Source organism: Stegodyphus dumicola, chromosome 2, assembly GCF_044657685.1.
Source record: "Stegodyphus dumicola isolate Sdum_Otavi_A_Nest chromosome 2, ASM4465768v1".
Taxonomy (NCBI): domain Eukaryota; kingdom Metazoa; phylum Arthropoda; class Arachnida; order Araneae; family Eresidae; genus Stegodyphus; species Stegodyphus dumicola.
In genome coordinates, this window is record NC_140769.1 from 276,309,586 (window position 1) to 276,327,188 (window position 17,603).

General features: G+C 31.4%; 1 protein-coding gene across 2 annotated transcripts in view; it reads right to left on the reverse strand.

The window, feature by feature from the left end:
• Positions 1–17,603, reverse strand: part of LOC118205329 (synaptotagmin-15-like) — a 417,104-nt gene that overhangs the window by 316,207 nt on the left and 83,294 nt on the right. The window contains exon 1 of one of the 2 annotated variants that reach the window (XM_085812182.1): positions 6,042–6,473. The exons of the other annotated variant lie outside the window; for it this stretch is intronic. Within the exon in view, the coding sequence (XP_085668308.1) occupies positions 6,042–6,048 (7 nt within the window). The 5' untranslated portion in view covers positions 6,049–6,473. Of the gene's footprint in view, positions 1–6,041; positions 6,474–17,603 lie in introns of those variants that run through there. 2 annotated transcript variants of the gene reach the window in all.

Sequence of the window (17,603 nt, forward strand, 5' to 3'; positions counted from 1 at the left end):
TTAAATTGCATTCGATAGCGGTGAAAATGGATATTTTCGTTGAAATATGCTGCCTGAAACATTTCGCGATTACAGTACTTCGTGCAAGGAAGTAAAAAATGACATTAGCTGGCCCTTTTTGTATAATAATACTGAAATGGAAATTAAACAAAATTTCTTTTTAATCCCCAGTCGCACTTTAACTCTTTCGTTAGTGCATGGATCATTGCTCATGGGTGTTGTTAACTGACATGCCAATCATTCTTTTGAAGCGACTGAAAGTAGTTCTGTTACTCTAATGCACCTACATTCTTCTTTGCTTAGCGTTAACCTTTAGCTATTGATGCCTCAAGTTGCAAACGTGTACTAAGGAAACACGGCACACAGCGGTGAAAGCGCATGAAGATCCCAAGAGAAAAGTTTTCGCTTTACTTAAGTAAGTTTATGTTACCGCTGCAGCATGCTACTTTTGCATAGGAGGGTGAAATCCAATCCAATAAAAATATATATATACGGACATTTTAGATGTTTAGGTGAAAAAAAATTTAGCCTCTATCTATGCGAAAGAGTTAAAAGAGGGAGTATATAAGATCTTTTATCCCTCCTTACAGCATGCCTTCGTGGTGTAGCGTTGGCACACTCGGCGCGAATTCGAAAGGTCTAGGTTTGATTCCCGGTGAAAGCACTGCCCATTTTTCACGTCTCCAGCATCCCCAAAAAACGTACTGATTATACAATACATTATGGGCATGTTTTCAATACTTTAAAATGCAATACCGTTATAAAAAAAGTCTCATGTGTACACCTCATGACTTCGTTGTACGGAATATTAAATTATACGCATTTTTCTTGAATTTCATTTAAACTTTATTGGATTAATATAAATCTACTTAGTCGATAGCGCATAACCACAATAGAATAAATGCACTCTTTTAAAACTCACGATATTTGTTTACCATAGCGACACTCTGGAGCTAGGTTCCCTTAACAGCGTTACATTTCATTCATTTCATAACTCAGAATACACAAAATTTATATCATCTGAAGAATTATCTAATCGTTGTCACTGTAATACTTCTTTGGCGAAATGAAGCAACTCCAATGATGGAACACAGCAATAACTTTTATTTAACACTAAAAAAAAAAAAAAAAAAAATGGCGACATACAAACAAAAAGAGAAAACATATTCTAACATTTAAAAATAAATTGCATTCTTCGTGCGAGAGTCGCACGAGGCACTCGAGTCTGGTTTCAAATATTGCCATTCACAAATACCTTAATGTTCATCTATTTAAATTATTTAAACTACAAGATTTTAATATTATTTAAATCTGTTACACCACATGTTCTATTCAAATACTATAATAAATCTAAAATTATGTATAAAAAAGAAATTAAACAAACAACACACACACAAAAAAAAGAACAGTTTTTCACAGACGATTCGGTATTTCGGATTCAATTAATTCAGTTCTCACTTCGCAATGAGGCAAAAATGCATAAAAACTCAAAATATCTATATTGAAAATTACGAAGTAAATCTTAACACTTATTTCTTCGAATAAATTCCAGAATGGATTAAGCAGAATTTAATTCGCAATAATAAAAGAAGGCTATATCTTTGTTGTTGTGAAGGTTAGTTTCTCTAACTTGGCAACAAATCCACTATTCTGTTAAGTTTCAAATGTAAACAAACACGGCCGCCATGGTAATCAAAAAGTAGTCTTAGCCTTACTTAAAAAACTTTTCTATTGTTGATAATTCCGCAATTATTGCATACAGGTTAACTAAAGGCATAAAAATCTTAACCGGAACAATATAATTCAATCATTGTTAAAGCAAAATATGCACAATTTACAAACAATTACAAAGAAACGGAGCTCATTGAGCCGAGTAACAGAGTGGATATATATATATACATATATTTATACACTTTTGTTGTAGCCGATTGCAACTAAAATAGGTGATGCGCATCTACATGTTATAGCAGTCCTACATACAAAATTTCAACGTTCTGAGGCTACTCGTTTTTGAGTTATACGAGATACGTACGTACAGACGCCACGAAAAATTCTCTTTAAAATTCATTTTGAACCAGCTTTATCTTTTTTTTTTTTTCGAGGGGGAAAGAGTCCTTTGTTCTGTCCTTACGTGCACGTCATGCAAAAATTTCGTTAAATTGCATTCGATAGCCGTCAAAATGTATATTTTCGTTGAAATATGATACCCTAAATTTTTCGCTATTAGAATACTTCCTTTTACTTCGTACAAGGAAGTACAAATTATTTTCGTACACATTCAAATGTAAAACAAGACTCTATGGGAAACAGAAAAAAAATTCATCACTTCGCAATGATATCAGCGTACATCTATTGAATTGACAACTATTTTGAAGTAAGCTAGTACGAGGTAGCATTACCAGCAATGTCAGTTTTACTTCAAATGCGTAGAAATATCATAAAACATAATACATGTCTAGGAACAACTTACCATTGCTCTGCAAACTTCTCCTTTTTTGATCGTAAACTTTCATCTTCCCCTTCAAGGAAATGAACCATGAAAGAGCTTTCCAGCCAATGGCTTGACCTTTAAGGAAAGACCGCGCTTCTTGGGGAAGGATTAACACCGGATTGTCTCTACTATCCGCCAATTTATCCGAAGAAAAACACTCGATGGATATAAAAAGAGCATGGTTAAAAAAAAGGGGGAAAAGTATCTGCTTAGGGAATATTTCTTCCTTCCTAGAAGGGAGATCGAAAAATTGGTATTGATAAAAGTGTTGTAGGAACAAAAACCAAAAAATCGGTCAAGATACCCATTCTTGATTTTTAAACTTTAGTATGAAAATATAGTGAGTTTACTTTTCGTCAATACACTTACTTGCTACTACACACAGCTGGACGCGTACAAATATTTGTTACATAAACTCGCGAAAGGCTTTTGGTAAATGTTTCTTACCTCTTTGTAGAAACAATTTACAGATAGTGTTCACATATTTTTGTAACGATTTGTAACTGGTATTTTGTAACTGATATCAAATTTGGATAAAGGCTTAATTATCGTCCGCAGCATTAAAAATATGTTCTTAAAATGTCGTTGAAAAATAAGCAATGTATCGAAGGCTCTATTTTTGCGCTGTCAGAAGGGTTATACTCTCATTCAATTATTTAAAAAAATCTGATGTGTACACCACATGATTTCCTTGTACGGAATATTAAATTATACGCACTTTTTCTTGCATTACATTTCAACGTATTGGATTGATTTAAAACTACTTCCCCGACAGCGCATAAACCACAATAGAATAAATGTATTCTTTAACATTCACTCTATTTGTTTACCATAGCGAAACTCTGGAGCTAGGTTCACTTAAGAGTATTATATTTCGTTTATATTATAACTCAGAATGCACAACATTTATATCATTTAAAGAATTATCGAATCTATATGAATCTATATCGAATCCATATGTTCTATTCTATTGTTATCGAATCTATATCGAATCCATATGTTCTATTCAAATACTATAATAAAGCTAGAACGATATAAAAGAAATTAAAGAAACAAAACAAAAAAGAAACAGTTTTCCACAGACGATTGAGTATTTCTCATTCAATTAATTCAGTTCTCACTTCGCGACAAGGCAAAAATACATAAAAACTCAAAATATCTGTATTAAAAATTACATAGTATATCTTAAACACATATTTCCTCGAAAAAATTCCAGAAAGGATTAAGCATGATTTCATTAGGAATAATAAATGAAGGCGTTATCTTTGTCGTTGCGTAGCTAAGTTTCTCTAGATTGGCAACAAATCCACTATCCTGCTGTTTCAAATGTAAACAAGCAATGGCCGCCATCAAAAAAATTATTAGTGGCACTTAGAAAACTTTAAAATTGTTGATAATTCTAAAAATATTGCATAGAGATTTACTAAAATTATAAAAACCTTAACTGGAAGATAAGAACAACATAAGTCAATCATTTTTAAAGCAAAAAAATGTACAATTTACAAAAATATAAGAGTAAAGAAACTGACATCACCGAGACGGGTAACAGATTGGATATATATATAAATATATTTATATATGTTTGGTGCGGCCGACTGCAACCAAAATACGAGGTGCACATTTAAATGTTATAGCAGTCCTATATACAAAATTTCAACGTTCTGAGGCTACTCGTTTTTGAGTTATGCGAGATATGTACGTATGTACGTACGTTCCTACAGATGCCAAGAAAAATTCTCTTCAGATTTTATTTTAAAGCAGTTTTAAAAATTTTTTTTAGGAAAAGAGTATTTTATTGTCCTTATGTACAGATATCACGCAAAAACATCGTTAAATTGCATTCGATAGCGGTCAAAATGGATATTTTCGTTGAAATATGCAGCCTGAAACTTTTCGCGATTATAAAACTTCCTTTTTACGTCGTACAAGGAAGTAAAAACACTGAAGTTGGTGTACCCACTAACTTAATTCACCATTCTAAGAGTTTCAATTGTAAACAAATGGTAGCCTCGTTAGGCTTAGAAACCACTTATACTTTTAAATTGGTGATACCTAACATGTAGACCGCATGCAAGCGTACAGCGATTGCATACAATTTAACTAAAAAGCTTAACCGGAGGGTAAGAACAACATAATTCAATCACCTTTTCCACAGTTTACTAATATATAAGGAAAAAAAAACTTGCTGGGTAACAGCTGGGTATGTATTGTAACAGCTTTAATATCGTTATTAATCTCTCATGCATTTGAAATAGATGAATAATAAATAATGTACAGATTACTGGCAATATTTGAAACTAGACTCGAGTGCCACGTGCGACTCTCGCACGAAGAATGTAATTTATTTTTAAATGTTTATATAATATGTTACTATAAAATGGCGACATACAAACAAGAAGAGAATATGTTTTCTCTTCTTGTTTGTATGTCGCCATTTTTGAGTGTTAAATAAAAAGTTATTGCTGTGTTCCATCATTGGAGTTGCTTCATTTCGCCAAAGAAGCATCACAGTATGTATGTATTCCCGCTCTGTTCTGGGTAACAGAGCGGGAATACATACATACATACTTATATAAATAAATATATATATGTGTGTGTGTTCGGTGCGACTGATTGCAACAGAAATGTGAGGTGCACAACTAGATATTATAGCAGTTCCATATACAAAATTTTGAAGTTCCGAGGCTACTCGTTTTTGAGTTATGCAGGATATATACGTATGTTCGTACAAAACGTCGTGAAAAAAATCTCTTTTGAACCCATTTTACAATCTTTTTTGAAAAAAAAAAATAAGTGTCAGGCAAAAATATCGTTCAAATGGATTCGAGAGCGGTCAAAATAGCTATTTTCGCTGAATAATGATACCTGAAATTTTTCGGGATGACAATACTTCCTGTACTTCGTGCAACAAAGTCAAAAGGAATTTAAAATATTCATTGGAACATATTTTAAACATTTTAACATTTGAAAAGAATTACATTTATTATCAAAATTAACTTATTTTTCCTATTACCGTAAGATTTAGATTAACATTCTAAATATTAACCAGGCGCAACTGATATTAACAAATGTTAATGTAATTCAAAAGGTTATTATTTCATTTTTCAATAAAAACAGAAAAAATATAATGCCCCTCTAAATGACAGAGTTATAAAGTAATTAAGTTTATCATAAATTTGATACATAAGGAAAGGATAATGCGAAAGGCAAACTTTTAGAATCAGAACGAATGGTATTTTTCAGATTATTAACAAATCAAGCGTAAATATTATTTAAAACCAAAAATAATTTTTAAATTTACTGTTGACCAAACCGCAGTAATGAAAACGTATTCTTCTAATATAAACTTTCAAAACCGTAGACAATTTGCAGTTAGCAAATTAAAAAAAAATATATTCACAAATTTTATATGAATTCTTAACCTAATTTTCCACAAACTTTCATATTTTACACGTAAAAAAACAAAAATGGGTATAGTATTTTCATTCTAGTTATGAATTTCATACTTCATTCCCCTTACAACGCTTCATATTTTAATTTTTTACCTTACCTGTCATGGTGAAAACGTAAACTTTTCATCACGCAGTTATACTGAAGATAATCCACAAATCTTTCATAATTCGAATTAACGTTTTCATTTGATTTCGCACAGAAATATTTCTTAAGATAGTACAAATACATAGAATATAAATAAAACAAATGGCTAAAGAACTTCACACAGTTTCGTGAATATAATGTAAAATGCCGCAAACGATAGTTCGAGTTAACTTTTTCATTTGATTTCACGCAGAAATGCTTCTTCAGGAAATATAAATACAACGAATATAAATAAAACAAATGGCTAAAGAACTTCACACAGTTTGGTGAATATAATGTAAAATGCCGCAAACGATAATTCGAGTTAACTTTTTCAGTTGATTTCACGCAGAAATGCTTCTTCAGGAAATACAAATACAGCGAATATAAATAAACCAAATCGCTAGAGAACTTCACACAGTTTGGTGAATTTAATGTAAAATGCCGCAAACGATATAAAACTTCTACAGCCATTACACGCGGCAGCACTTTTTTTTTTTTCCAAACGGATTCCCCGTCTGTGCAAATATTAGTTCTTACGCAATTCGCAGACATCACGTTTTCGGCCTGTTTTAAAAATTTCGAAAGCAGCTGCTATATGGAGATGGTCATAAAATAAGCGTGCAAGTTTTTAAGATTATTAAAATTGCAAAACATAAATAGAGGTATTACCCAGATTAATTACAAATAACAAAATGTTTGTTAACTACATATAATATACCTAGCTGAAAAAAAATTAGTTAAAACGTTTGAAAGTGCGATATTATGTTACTGAAGTAAACATTATTGTTATTTTAGTATTCAAAATAAAAAAATCGGAGTCTGATCCTAGTATACGGTACACACAGATTTTGGAGACAGATTTTTACGATTTTGATCGGTTCAAACGGGTCATTTTGGTGTTGGAGACAGTTTTCAAAATCGTGCCAAGGATTATATACTAGGATTTTAGCGAAATTCGGTTATCTTATTTTTCATTTCTGGGCTCTGAAATTATCGCATCTCGTTTGAAATGGATAAATTCTAAAAATATATTTCCTTTGTTATTTCATTATTTATTACTTTTAATTTAAGATAAAAGTTTACAACTGGGTTCCCCTTGGTAGAAAATCTGCTTTATTTCGAAAGTTGTTGCCACTGCTCGTATTCAAATCGTAGAATTTGTTAATAAAACATTTCTAAGTTTTACAATGAAATAAAAAGAGCATTGCCAAATATTAAAAAAGTTATTCCCGATACCAAAAATTCGTCGGAAGACTTTTTGACTATTCCCATCTTTATACAATTTTAATTAGCCGAAATATTAATTAAAAACTCTGACAGCGTTCATTTTCGGAACTCATTTTTCAGAGTGGCAACAGTCTTCCCTCGTTAGAGATAAAAATGCTGTATTATGAAGCGTGTTGTTACTGCCCACTTTCAAATCGTAGAATTTGTTAATAAAAAATTTGTAAGTTTTACAAAATATATACATATAAAGAAGAATGTGTATTAGTGTGTTTGTTTGTTCGCGTTATTGATTTTTGATCAATTATGATCCATTTTTTTGCTACATTTTATCCACTAAAATTGAATACAAGTGAAATATTGAATGGAACTTTGAGCTTTTACGACCATTTGATTAGAAAGACGAAAATCAATAAAAATTGCTTGCCATTGCTGCTGATGTAATGAGAGAGAATTAGTTTATTTTTCTATCGAAATATTTTATGCGAGTTCTATATCGCTTCAGCCTGAAAATGTATGAGCATGAATCGTAATTTTGGCATTGTTATTTGGGAACTTCCGCTAGTTAATAATATATTTTCTCATATTTGCAAAAGAAAACAGTCAGTAGTCCAGTATACAAAGCATTGTTCGCTAAAAACTCAGTCACTACTATAAGTATCGTCACAAAACTTTCTACAATTCTTTTCTGGGTCCTAGAGAAGGTCGACATCGACGTTTTTCCAAAAGAAAAAGAAATAGCTAAAATCAGAGATATTAATTAAAAATTCTGTAGACTCTAATTTTCGTCCTCATTTTTCCAAGTGGCAAAATTACTGATATCAGCAACAATAATATATCAGCAACAATGGCTGCGTGCCACTGTTGCAGATATAATGAGAGAGAATTATCGATTCGATGCGATTTCATCAAAAAACATAAAATGAAAAAAACTCATTAAACTTTTGAAGAAATCCCTTCCAGGTGCACTGGCTCTTGTCGAGATGCACCCTATGTACAGTGTCTCGTAAAAGTGATGGGACACTTGTGCTTTACAAAAGGAAACTGCAATAAAATAAATTTAAAAAACATGTAAAATTTTTTGTGGGTGTGTTTCATACTTAAATTTAGTAACAATTATTACATAACATACATTTTCTCAAAATATTAAAATATTAATTTAATAAAAATACAATTGTTTAGAGCGGAGCAAAAAATGGTTCACATAAGTGATGGGACACATACTTTTCCATCAAATATTTATCCAAAAATTTTACTTTTTAAAAGGTTTTAATATTTTGTTGGATTTCCTTTTACTTTTAAAACATGATTTAATCTTCTTGGGATGGATTCGACTAATTTTTCTGTGATTTCCGGAGTGATTTTACCCCATTCATCTTGAAGCACCGATTTTAATTGTTGTTTTGAAGAAATGGTGTGTTTGCGAATTCTTGATTCCAATTCTTGCCAAATATTATCTATGGGATTTAAATCTGGAGATTGTGGTGGTGTTTTTATTATTTCAGGACAGTTATACAGCAGCCAGAGTCTAACGTTCAAAGCACTGTGCTTGGGGTCATTGTCCTGGTAGAATTTAAATTCGTTATGAAGGTTCAAATTTCGTGCTGAAGATTTTAAATTTTGATTTAAAATGTCAATATACTTGTACTGATCCATTATACTGTCGATAAAAACAAGATTACCAACTCCAGCGGACGACATATACCCCCATACCATAACTCCTCCTCCACCATGATTTACAGTTGGCACCAAGTTCTTTTTGCGAAATTCTTCCCTGGGTTTTCTCCACACCAAAGATTCTACCGTCAGAACCAAATATATTAAATTTACTCTCATCAGCAAATATAACTTCATTCCAGTAATCAGAATTTTTATTTATGTTGGATTTTGCGAAAGCCAGTCTGAGTTTTCTATTCTTTTCACTTACGAAGAATTTTTTCCTGGCTGCTCTACCGTGATATCCAGTAGATCGAATTACTCTTCTAATAGTCTCAGAATTAACTATTACTCCATATAATGCTTGTAAATCAGCAGCAACTTTAGGAGCACTCACTCTTGGATTTTTTTTTTAATATTTCGAACGATAATTCGCTTTATTCCATTGGATAGCTTTGATGGTCGGCCAGGTCTTCTTTTATCCTGAATCATATGATTCTTTTTATATCGTTTAATGATATTGAAAACTGTTGAATGACTGAAGTTAACTGTTTCAGCAGTTTCTCTAATAGATTTTTTACGTTCAATATGCAAATTAATAACTAATTTTCGAATTTCAGGCAAAGTTTCTTCTCGTTTAGCATTCATCGCTGCACAGAGCTAAAAAACACAAAAATTACAAAACAAACTGGAGAGAAATATTGCAGACTATTTTATACATTATTGCCAATTGCTTTTGAGTAAAAATAAAAACCCCCAAAAGATATTTTTATTGCTTACTTCAGACGATTTTTGTTGCATAGTACGTAGTGCCACATCACTTAAGTGAGCCATTTTCTGCTCCGTTCTAAACAATTGTAATTTTATTAAATTAATATTTTAATATTTTGAGAAAATGTATGTTATGTAATAATTGTTACTAAATTTAAGTATGAAACACACCCACAAAAAATTTTACATGTTTTTTAAATTTATTTTATTGCAGTTTCCTTTTGTAAAGCGCAAATGTCCCATCACTTTTTTGAGACACTGTATGTCCAGCTTAAGGGAAAGACACACACACAGACAAACTCTTCCTTTTATTATATGTCGACATTAATAACGTACTTTTCTAATACCATATGCCGGTAGGGTACGAACTGCGCCAAATTTGATCGAAAATCCTCGTTCCCCTCTTTTCTAATCCACGAACTGCGCGACGTTTCCTGTTCCCTATTTCTTTCCAAGAAGATTGGGTGCTACAAAAAGTTGTTTATCGCCATTAATGGGACATTCTATTGAGACTGCAAGCCTTTATTTTCGTTTATCAATATTGTAAAAATTGTGCATCTAAACCAAATATTAATTTAAAGTCTGGCCTGTGCTGAAAAATAAATGTCTTTTACACTCATTTTAAAGCTTTATGATGCTTAAAGGAATGATGAGCCAGATCTTTTTTATTCTCTGTAAGAATTAAAAACTTTCCAAGTTGTAGATTTTAGTCGCTGATATATATATATATATATGTATATATGTAAAATTAAAAAAAAAATACAATGGCTTTGCTCTTTGCATCCTTTAATTAATTTTCTGCAATTCAGCATCTCCCCTTAGACCATTACCTTCTAGAACATTCGCACCTATTACATAACCTCCTCATATAAATGCTGCGTCATAAGTTTTTCTACATTTTTCTAGAAGCTACTCTGTTACATACCCTTTCATATAAATGCTGCGTCATAAGTTCTCCTAGACAGATGCCTTCTCGCCTTCGTCCTGCTAACGCTTCCGCTATGCTCCTCTTTCTTTGTTAGAACGTTATGATGTATTAAAGTTTAAAGTCAGTTCATCTAATAGTTCAATTACTGAATAAGTTATTTGAATAACTTCATCTGGAAAAAGTCATCTGCTATAAATTAAAATAAAGATATGCTTGCTGTTAAAAGTGAAAAGTCCTGAGTCGTCATTTTTCTCCGTATTTCAATCACCCCAGCTTCGTTAACCATCTGCCAGAACGTGTAATGGAATAGCCTCACCATTCGCCCACGATGTGTTGGAATAACTGAAAACATTACATATATATATATCAGTTTTGAATAGTAAAATTGATAGATTAATGACATATACAAAACTGATACATAATCAACGTATAAAATATCGGATTTGTAGCTCACCTTAAATAAGTTTCTTGTCTAGATAAATATTAACAAATCTTCTTAGATAGCAGAATGGTTTTAAGTTTCAAATTTACCATTTTAAGTAAACAGTTCTAATTTAATTATAAAAATCATCTTTATTAAATCTAAAAATTGGACTTCTTAAGTCGTTCTAAATTCACACTAATATTGCAATATATTCCCGTATTAAGCTTTCCATTTCAAAATCATTGAAATTATTTTAAGGTTATTTAACTTTGTTACAAATTCCATATTTTAATACTAGAAACGTTTAAATATTTATTCTGTTTTCCACCTGATGTACTTTGGCATACATTTAATTACTAATACACATTTAATTAATAAATTGGTAATTATGAGCGTCAGCAGAATTTTTACAATTAACAAAAAAAAAAAAAAAAAAAAAATTCAAACTCCCTTATATTCATATCCTGTGATTTTCAGTTGCCTTTTAATCCATTCCTTTTTCACATATTTTTGCTCTGTACTCAAGTTTTCATGTGTGTAGAATTTATATACTTTGTACTGTATTTATGCCAATTTATATTTAAATGATAATTTTTACAAATTCTTGCATCACAACTCTAGTTAACAGATGATGTTTCTAACATTTTGGCAAAGCTTAATCTTCAGCATGCAGCTTATTTTCTAACCTAGTTTCAGGCTGAATTATTTATAAAATTAATTACTTGAAATTTACATTTATAATTTTTTTCAGCAGTATTGAAATTAATAGCAGATACTGATAATGTTATACATTTAGATTACAATGATTTAGATTGCCATTGCCTTCTTCACTCATGCTTTTATGCTACATTCGTACTATTCCTGAGCTATACTAATTTGTGTAATATAATATTGTGTAATTGAAGAAAAATGCAAGAAAAAATTGTTTGAAACACGCATATAATCAAGCCTTTTAATGGATGAAAAAAGAGGAAAATTGTATTCGAGTGAATATACATATTGTTTTCCAATGCATCTACATTGGTAAAAAAGAGGAACAATAATTTCCTTCTACGTAATGTTCCGAATGTAATCAATTACCGTTCTTCTATTCAAAATAATTAGAAAGTCCTCCACGAAAGGCATCCCTCCTCTTAGGCAGATAGCCCTAGTGTGCTTTGCCATAATTAAATACACCAACATCTATTCAAAATAATAGAAAGAAATGGAATTTAAAAATGAAAAGTTAATTTTTGAAAAGGTAGAAATTGCTGCCTGGATTAATTTTTTGGACTTTGTTTAAAAAGATATGCTATATGTTGTTTCTTGTTATTCATTTACTGAGTAAATGTTTTATCTTCCAGAAAAATCCAATTATTATAATAAACTTGGAAGTAAACATCATAAATCCATTGAAAGAAAAATATCATTATTTGACTAAAGATGAAAACAAGGTATTACTGTTGTCTCAGCATTATTTAATTCGTGATATCGGAGACACTATAAAATGAAATAATTTAAATTTCATTCTAAATAACCTTTCGAAAACCATACCCTTTTTATATGCAGTTTTCAGCTTCTTTGAATAATGATAATAATGAGATTCTTCTTGCTGGTTTCAAACGTATTGTTATAAATGTTGAAAATATATAGACGATGCTCTCCCAAAAAAGTAAGAATACAAGAGCAGGTGGTTCCACCCCCCTAACTGAGTAAATGCCTATCTTGTTAACTTCCCGAGATATCATTAAGCTGACAATGGTTTCGGCGACTAGTTTTTGGTCGCCAAATTTGCCAAGAAATCCGTTTTAAGACTAACTGGCGAACTCAAAATAACGATTCTAAATTTTATGCTCCTCCCATAAATTCATCTGTTCTCCCAAATTCAAGATCTTTCCATGTTACATAACACTACTTTCGAGATCTTTCCATGTCCCATAACTAAAAAGGTAATTAAAACTATAACCAATCATAGCTTAGAATACTTTCTGAACCTATTCGGTATAAATACTGCTTTGCAAAATAACCACGTCATTCCTTTCTCTAGCTTCCACTCTTATTTTGTTATATCTTACCATATATATATATATATACTTGTACGGGGCGGCCGATTGCAAAGAAAAAGGGAGGTGCACAACTAAGTATTTTAGCAGTCCTATATACAAAGTTTCAACTCTGAGGCTCCTCGTTATTGAGTTATGCGAGATACATACACAAATACGCACGTACAGACGGCCACGAAAAAAACCTCTTCTGAATCCGTCTTAAATCACTTTTAGAATTTATTTGGGGAAAAACAGTCCTTTATTCTGTCCTTACGTACAGATGTAACGCAAAAACATCGTTCAATTGCATTCGATAACGGTCAAAATGGATATTTTCGTTGAGATATGATATCCGAAATTTTTTGCGATTACAATACTTCTTTTACACTTCGTACAAGGAAGTAATAAGCAATATCAATAGCTCTTCGTTGAATCCTTTTTGCATAGAACATCAACTGCATTTTATTACTTTAACTAACACATTTTTTTAATTATTTTATTAGTGAAGTTGTTTGAAATGGATGCAGGCTATCTGAAGATGAAGGTATAATGCATCAGTGTTCCACGGTGTTTTCTACCCCCCCCAGAAAAATCAAGTCCATGTTTTTTTAAGCTGATGAGTACTGTAAAAATTTGCAAGCAAAAGAGTGCGGTGAAAAAACACATAAAAAAAAAAAAAAAAAAAAAAAAAAAAAAAAAAAAAAAACATTAATCAAATTTAAAGCTTATTTGAAGTTTTAAAAGGAAATGGGAAAGAAAAAGAAAAAAAAAAAACGAAGAACTTTTTTCCACACTTAGAGAGGAGATTTCGTCGTCGCTTTTAAAATTACCGCACGGTTGTAAAAATACAACCTGCACAAAAAAGAAAGTGCATGAAAGTGGAATTTGTTAAGTGATCAGCGAAGATGCCTCGCATTTTCCATTAATTACTTTAGTGCTATGAAGGGAATTTCTGAACTAAGAAGCGGGATTGAAAGCTAATGTCTTTTTACCACGAAACTACAGTTACATGAGTTTATTTAAAAGCGATAAGTAAGTAAATAAATAAGCAAAATAATAATAAAAAAAAATTATGAAAGCATTCAGATTTTAACGACCGCCCAACGACCTTTGTTAAGGTTATTTACGCTCTCGCTGAATTTCACAGTCTACCAGTCTCGTGTTACTCACCTCCTTTGTCTTTTTAGCTTTATTATTAAGCATAATTTTCTTCGCACTTACGCTATAGACATTTCAACAGTAGAAATGTAGAATTTGAACCTCTCGAATACGAGCCGAGTGTGTTACTGTTACACCACGAGGGAATGCAAAAAAAGAGGGATAAAATAATTTTAGTGAAATCATATGTGAAATTTTAGTACTTTTGTAACATGAAATGCTTAAAAGAGAAGAAGCCTGCAGGAAAAATAACGTTACAGGGGTTCGTCTAACATTCAGGTATTGGCGAGATATCGCCAAGCAGCTATATATTTGGCGATTAATTTTCGTATCGAAATTTCGCAAGAAATCGCCAAAAAGTTGGCGATATTTAGGTCCGTCCCTGTATACATGTAATTGGTCCCTATATGCAAGGCTGTGACCGACCGGAAAATGACCGAATCTGACTCCGACTCCTGGAATTTTAAAGACTCTGACTCCGACTCCTTCACATATATATATAGATGGTAGGGTACGAACTACGCCAAATTTGATCGAAGATCCCCGTCCCCCTCTCATCTAATCCACGAACTACGCGACGTTTCCTGTCCCCTATTTCTTTCCCAAGAAGATTGGGTGCTACAAAAAGTCATTTATCGCCATTAATGGGACATTCTATTGAGACTGTAAGCCTTTATTTTCGTTCATCAATATTGTAAAAATTGTGCATGCAAAACAAATATTAATTTAAAGTCTGGCGTGTGCTAAAGTAAAAATAAATTTCTTTTACATTCATTTTAAGGTTTTATGATGCTTAAAGGAATGATGAGCCAGATCTTTTTTATTCTTTGTAAGAATTAAAAACTTTCCAAGTTGTAGATTTTAGTCGCTGATATATAAATAGTAAAATTGATAGATTAATGACATACACAAAACTGATACATAATCAACATATCAAATATCGGATTCGTAGTTCACCTTAAATAAGTTTCTTGTCTAGATAAATATTAACAAATCTTCTTAGCAGAATGGTTTTAACTTTCAAATTTAGCATTTTAGGTAAACAGTTCTAATTTAATTTTAAAAATTCTCTTTATTAAATCTAAAAATTGGACTTCTTAAGTCGTTCTAAATTCACACTAATATTATTGCAATATATTTCCGTATTAAGCTTTCCAATTTTAGTCATTGAAGTTCTTTTAATGTTATTTAACTTTGTTACAAATTCCATATTTTAATACTAGAAACGTTTAAATATTTATTCTGTTTTCCACCTGACGTACTTTGGTATACATTTAATTACTAATACACATTTAATTAATAAATTGGTAATTATGAGCGTCAGCAGAATTTTTAGAATTAACAAAAAAAAAAAAAAAATTCAATCTCCCTTATATTCATATCCTGTGATTTTCAGTTGCCTTTTAATCCATTCCTTTTTCACATATTTTTGCACTGTACTCAAGTTTTCATGTGTGTAGAATTTATATACTTTGTATTGTATTTATGCCAATTTATATTTAAATGATAATTTTTACAAATTCTTGCATCACAACTCTAGTTAACAGATGATGTTTCTAACATTTTGGCAAAGCTTAATCTTCAGCATGTAGCTTATTTTCTAACCTAGTTTCAGTCTGAATTATTTGTAAAATTAATTACTTGAAATTTGCATTTATAATTTTTTTTCAGCAGTATTGAAATTAATAGCAGATACTGATAATGTTATACATTTAGATTACAATGATTTAGATTGCCATTGCCTTCTTCACTCATGCTTTTATGCTACATTCGTATTATTCCTGAGCTATACTAAATTTTCCAGTCTAGTTCAGACATCTTGACTATTATTGATGTAATTTATAAAAAGTATAATTGGTATGCTTTACAATTATTTGATTTATTATATTATTGTAATACTCTTTCCTCTAATATTGTAATTAATGAAAGATGTTTGTAATGCTAATATGTATGTTTACCAATACCTTTTATTTTCTTTGTTAGCTCTCGCATTTATGACTGTTATTCAAGTAACCAGCCTGCTTGTTAGATATTCTTTACTTGTTCTTGTGATTGTGATATGTAATTGTATTTCTTCATTTTTATTTTCCTCTTGGCTACAATTGGCTTCGAAAAGTAAAATGTTAACCCTGTAGGCAAAGGGGGGGAGAAATTTTGATTGGCGCAGTTGGACTATACCAGGACGAGGGGGGATTTTCATTAGCGCAGTTGGAATACACCCATATAGATAGATGCCACAGAAAAAAAAAATTGACGGCATAGCAAATTATTTATATTAATTAAGTTTTTTTATGAAATGGAAAAACTGGCATTACTTATTTCTAAGAAACAGTACAGCTTCGGCAGGATCTTCTTTTTTGGAAGGCTATAGATCCGATTTGATAAACTTCAGAGCTAGAAAGTATCTTTCCACACTAACTTTGTAAGGGTCTTAAGTTTTACTAACGTTTATTTTATTTTAAATCTTTTCTATCACTTCTTATTTTCTACTTCCGGCCAGAATTATAAGCGTTAACTTATTTATGTAAAATTTGTCTGGCGAACGCCAAGTACTTAAGTTGTGGCTTTTTGCCAAGCGAGAGAGAGGAAGGAGTTAGACGAAGCAGGCCGCTTGCCTTAGAAGTTTTACTCAGTTGCTGGTTGCCTTCCAGGCCAGAGGTTTAATCCTCTTGATAATTTTAAACGTATTGTAGTGTTAACAGTTCTCTGTACTACATACGGCTTCCTGTTAATATAAGGCCAATCTTCCACGTTTATTATTTCAAAGTCAAGTTAGAGTTTAGTTTTATTTTTATATTCTTACGTTTAGACCACAAGTAGTGGGTCTTTGTATTCCGAAGTACGGAAATTATTGTAAATAGAGAAAAATAAAGGGTTTTGTATACCCTTCTTGTGTATCCTGTCTACTTCCCACAGTTATTGAACATAGCTTTAGTAAGCTCTCAGTTCCGAGTCAGGTCCTTGCATGTTCCCAAAGAAAGTAAGACGGAACATTGAACCTGATAACTTGAGTACGAAGAAGAGCTGTTACCGTTAGAGCTACTTCTTTTAACTTTTCAGGATAGATTTTTATAAGTTCTAAAAGAGGTGTCTTGCAAGAGCGATCATATTTCCCTATTTCTTCAAAGGCCGTGTAGAAATCCTGTTTGTACTTTTTCATTTTTACTCTTATATCTAAAGACTCTTGGTTCTTTATTTCCATTTGCTTTGCCTTAGCCTCTTCAATATTATCCAAAAATATTTCTCAAAATCTAATTCATCTCTTTAAGAGGATGATGGAGACTCATTTACAATGTTTGCAGTTTAACTGTCCTGATTCGAATTCGCCAATTGTTCTGAGAATAATTT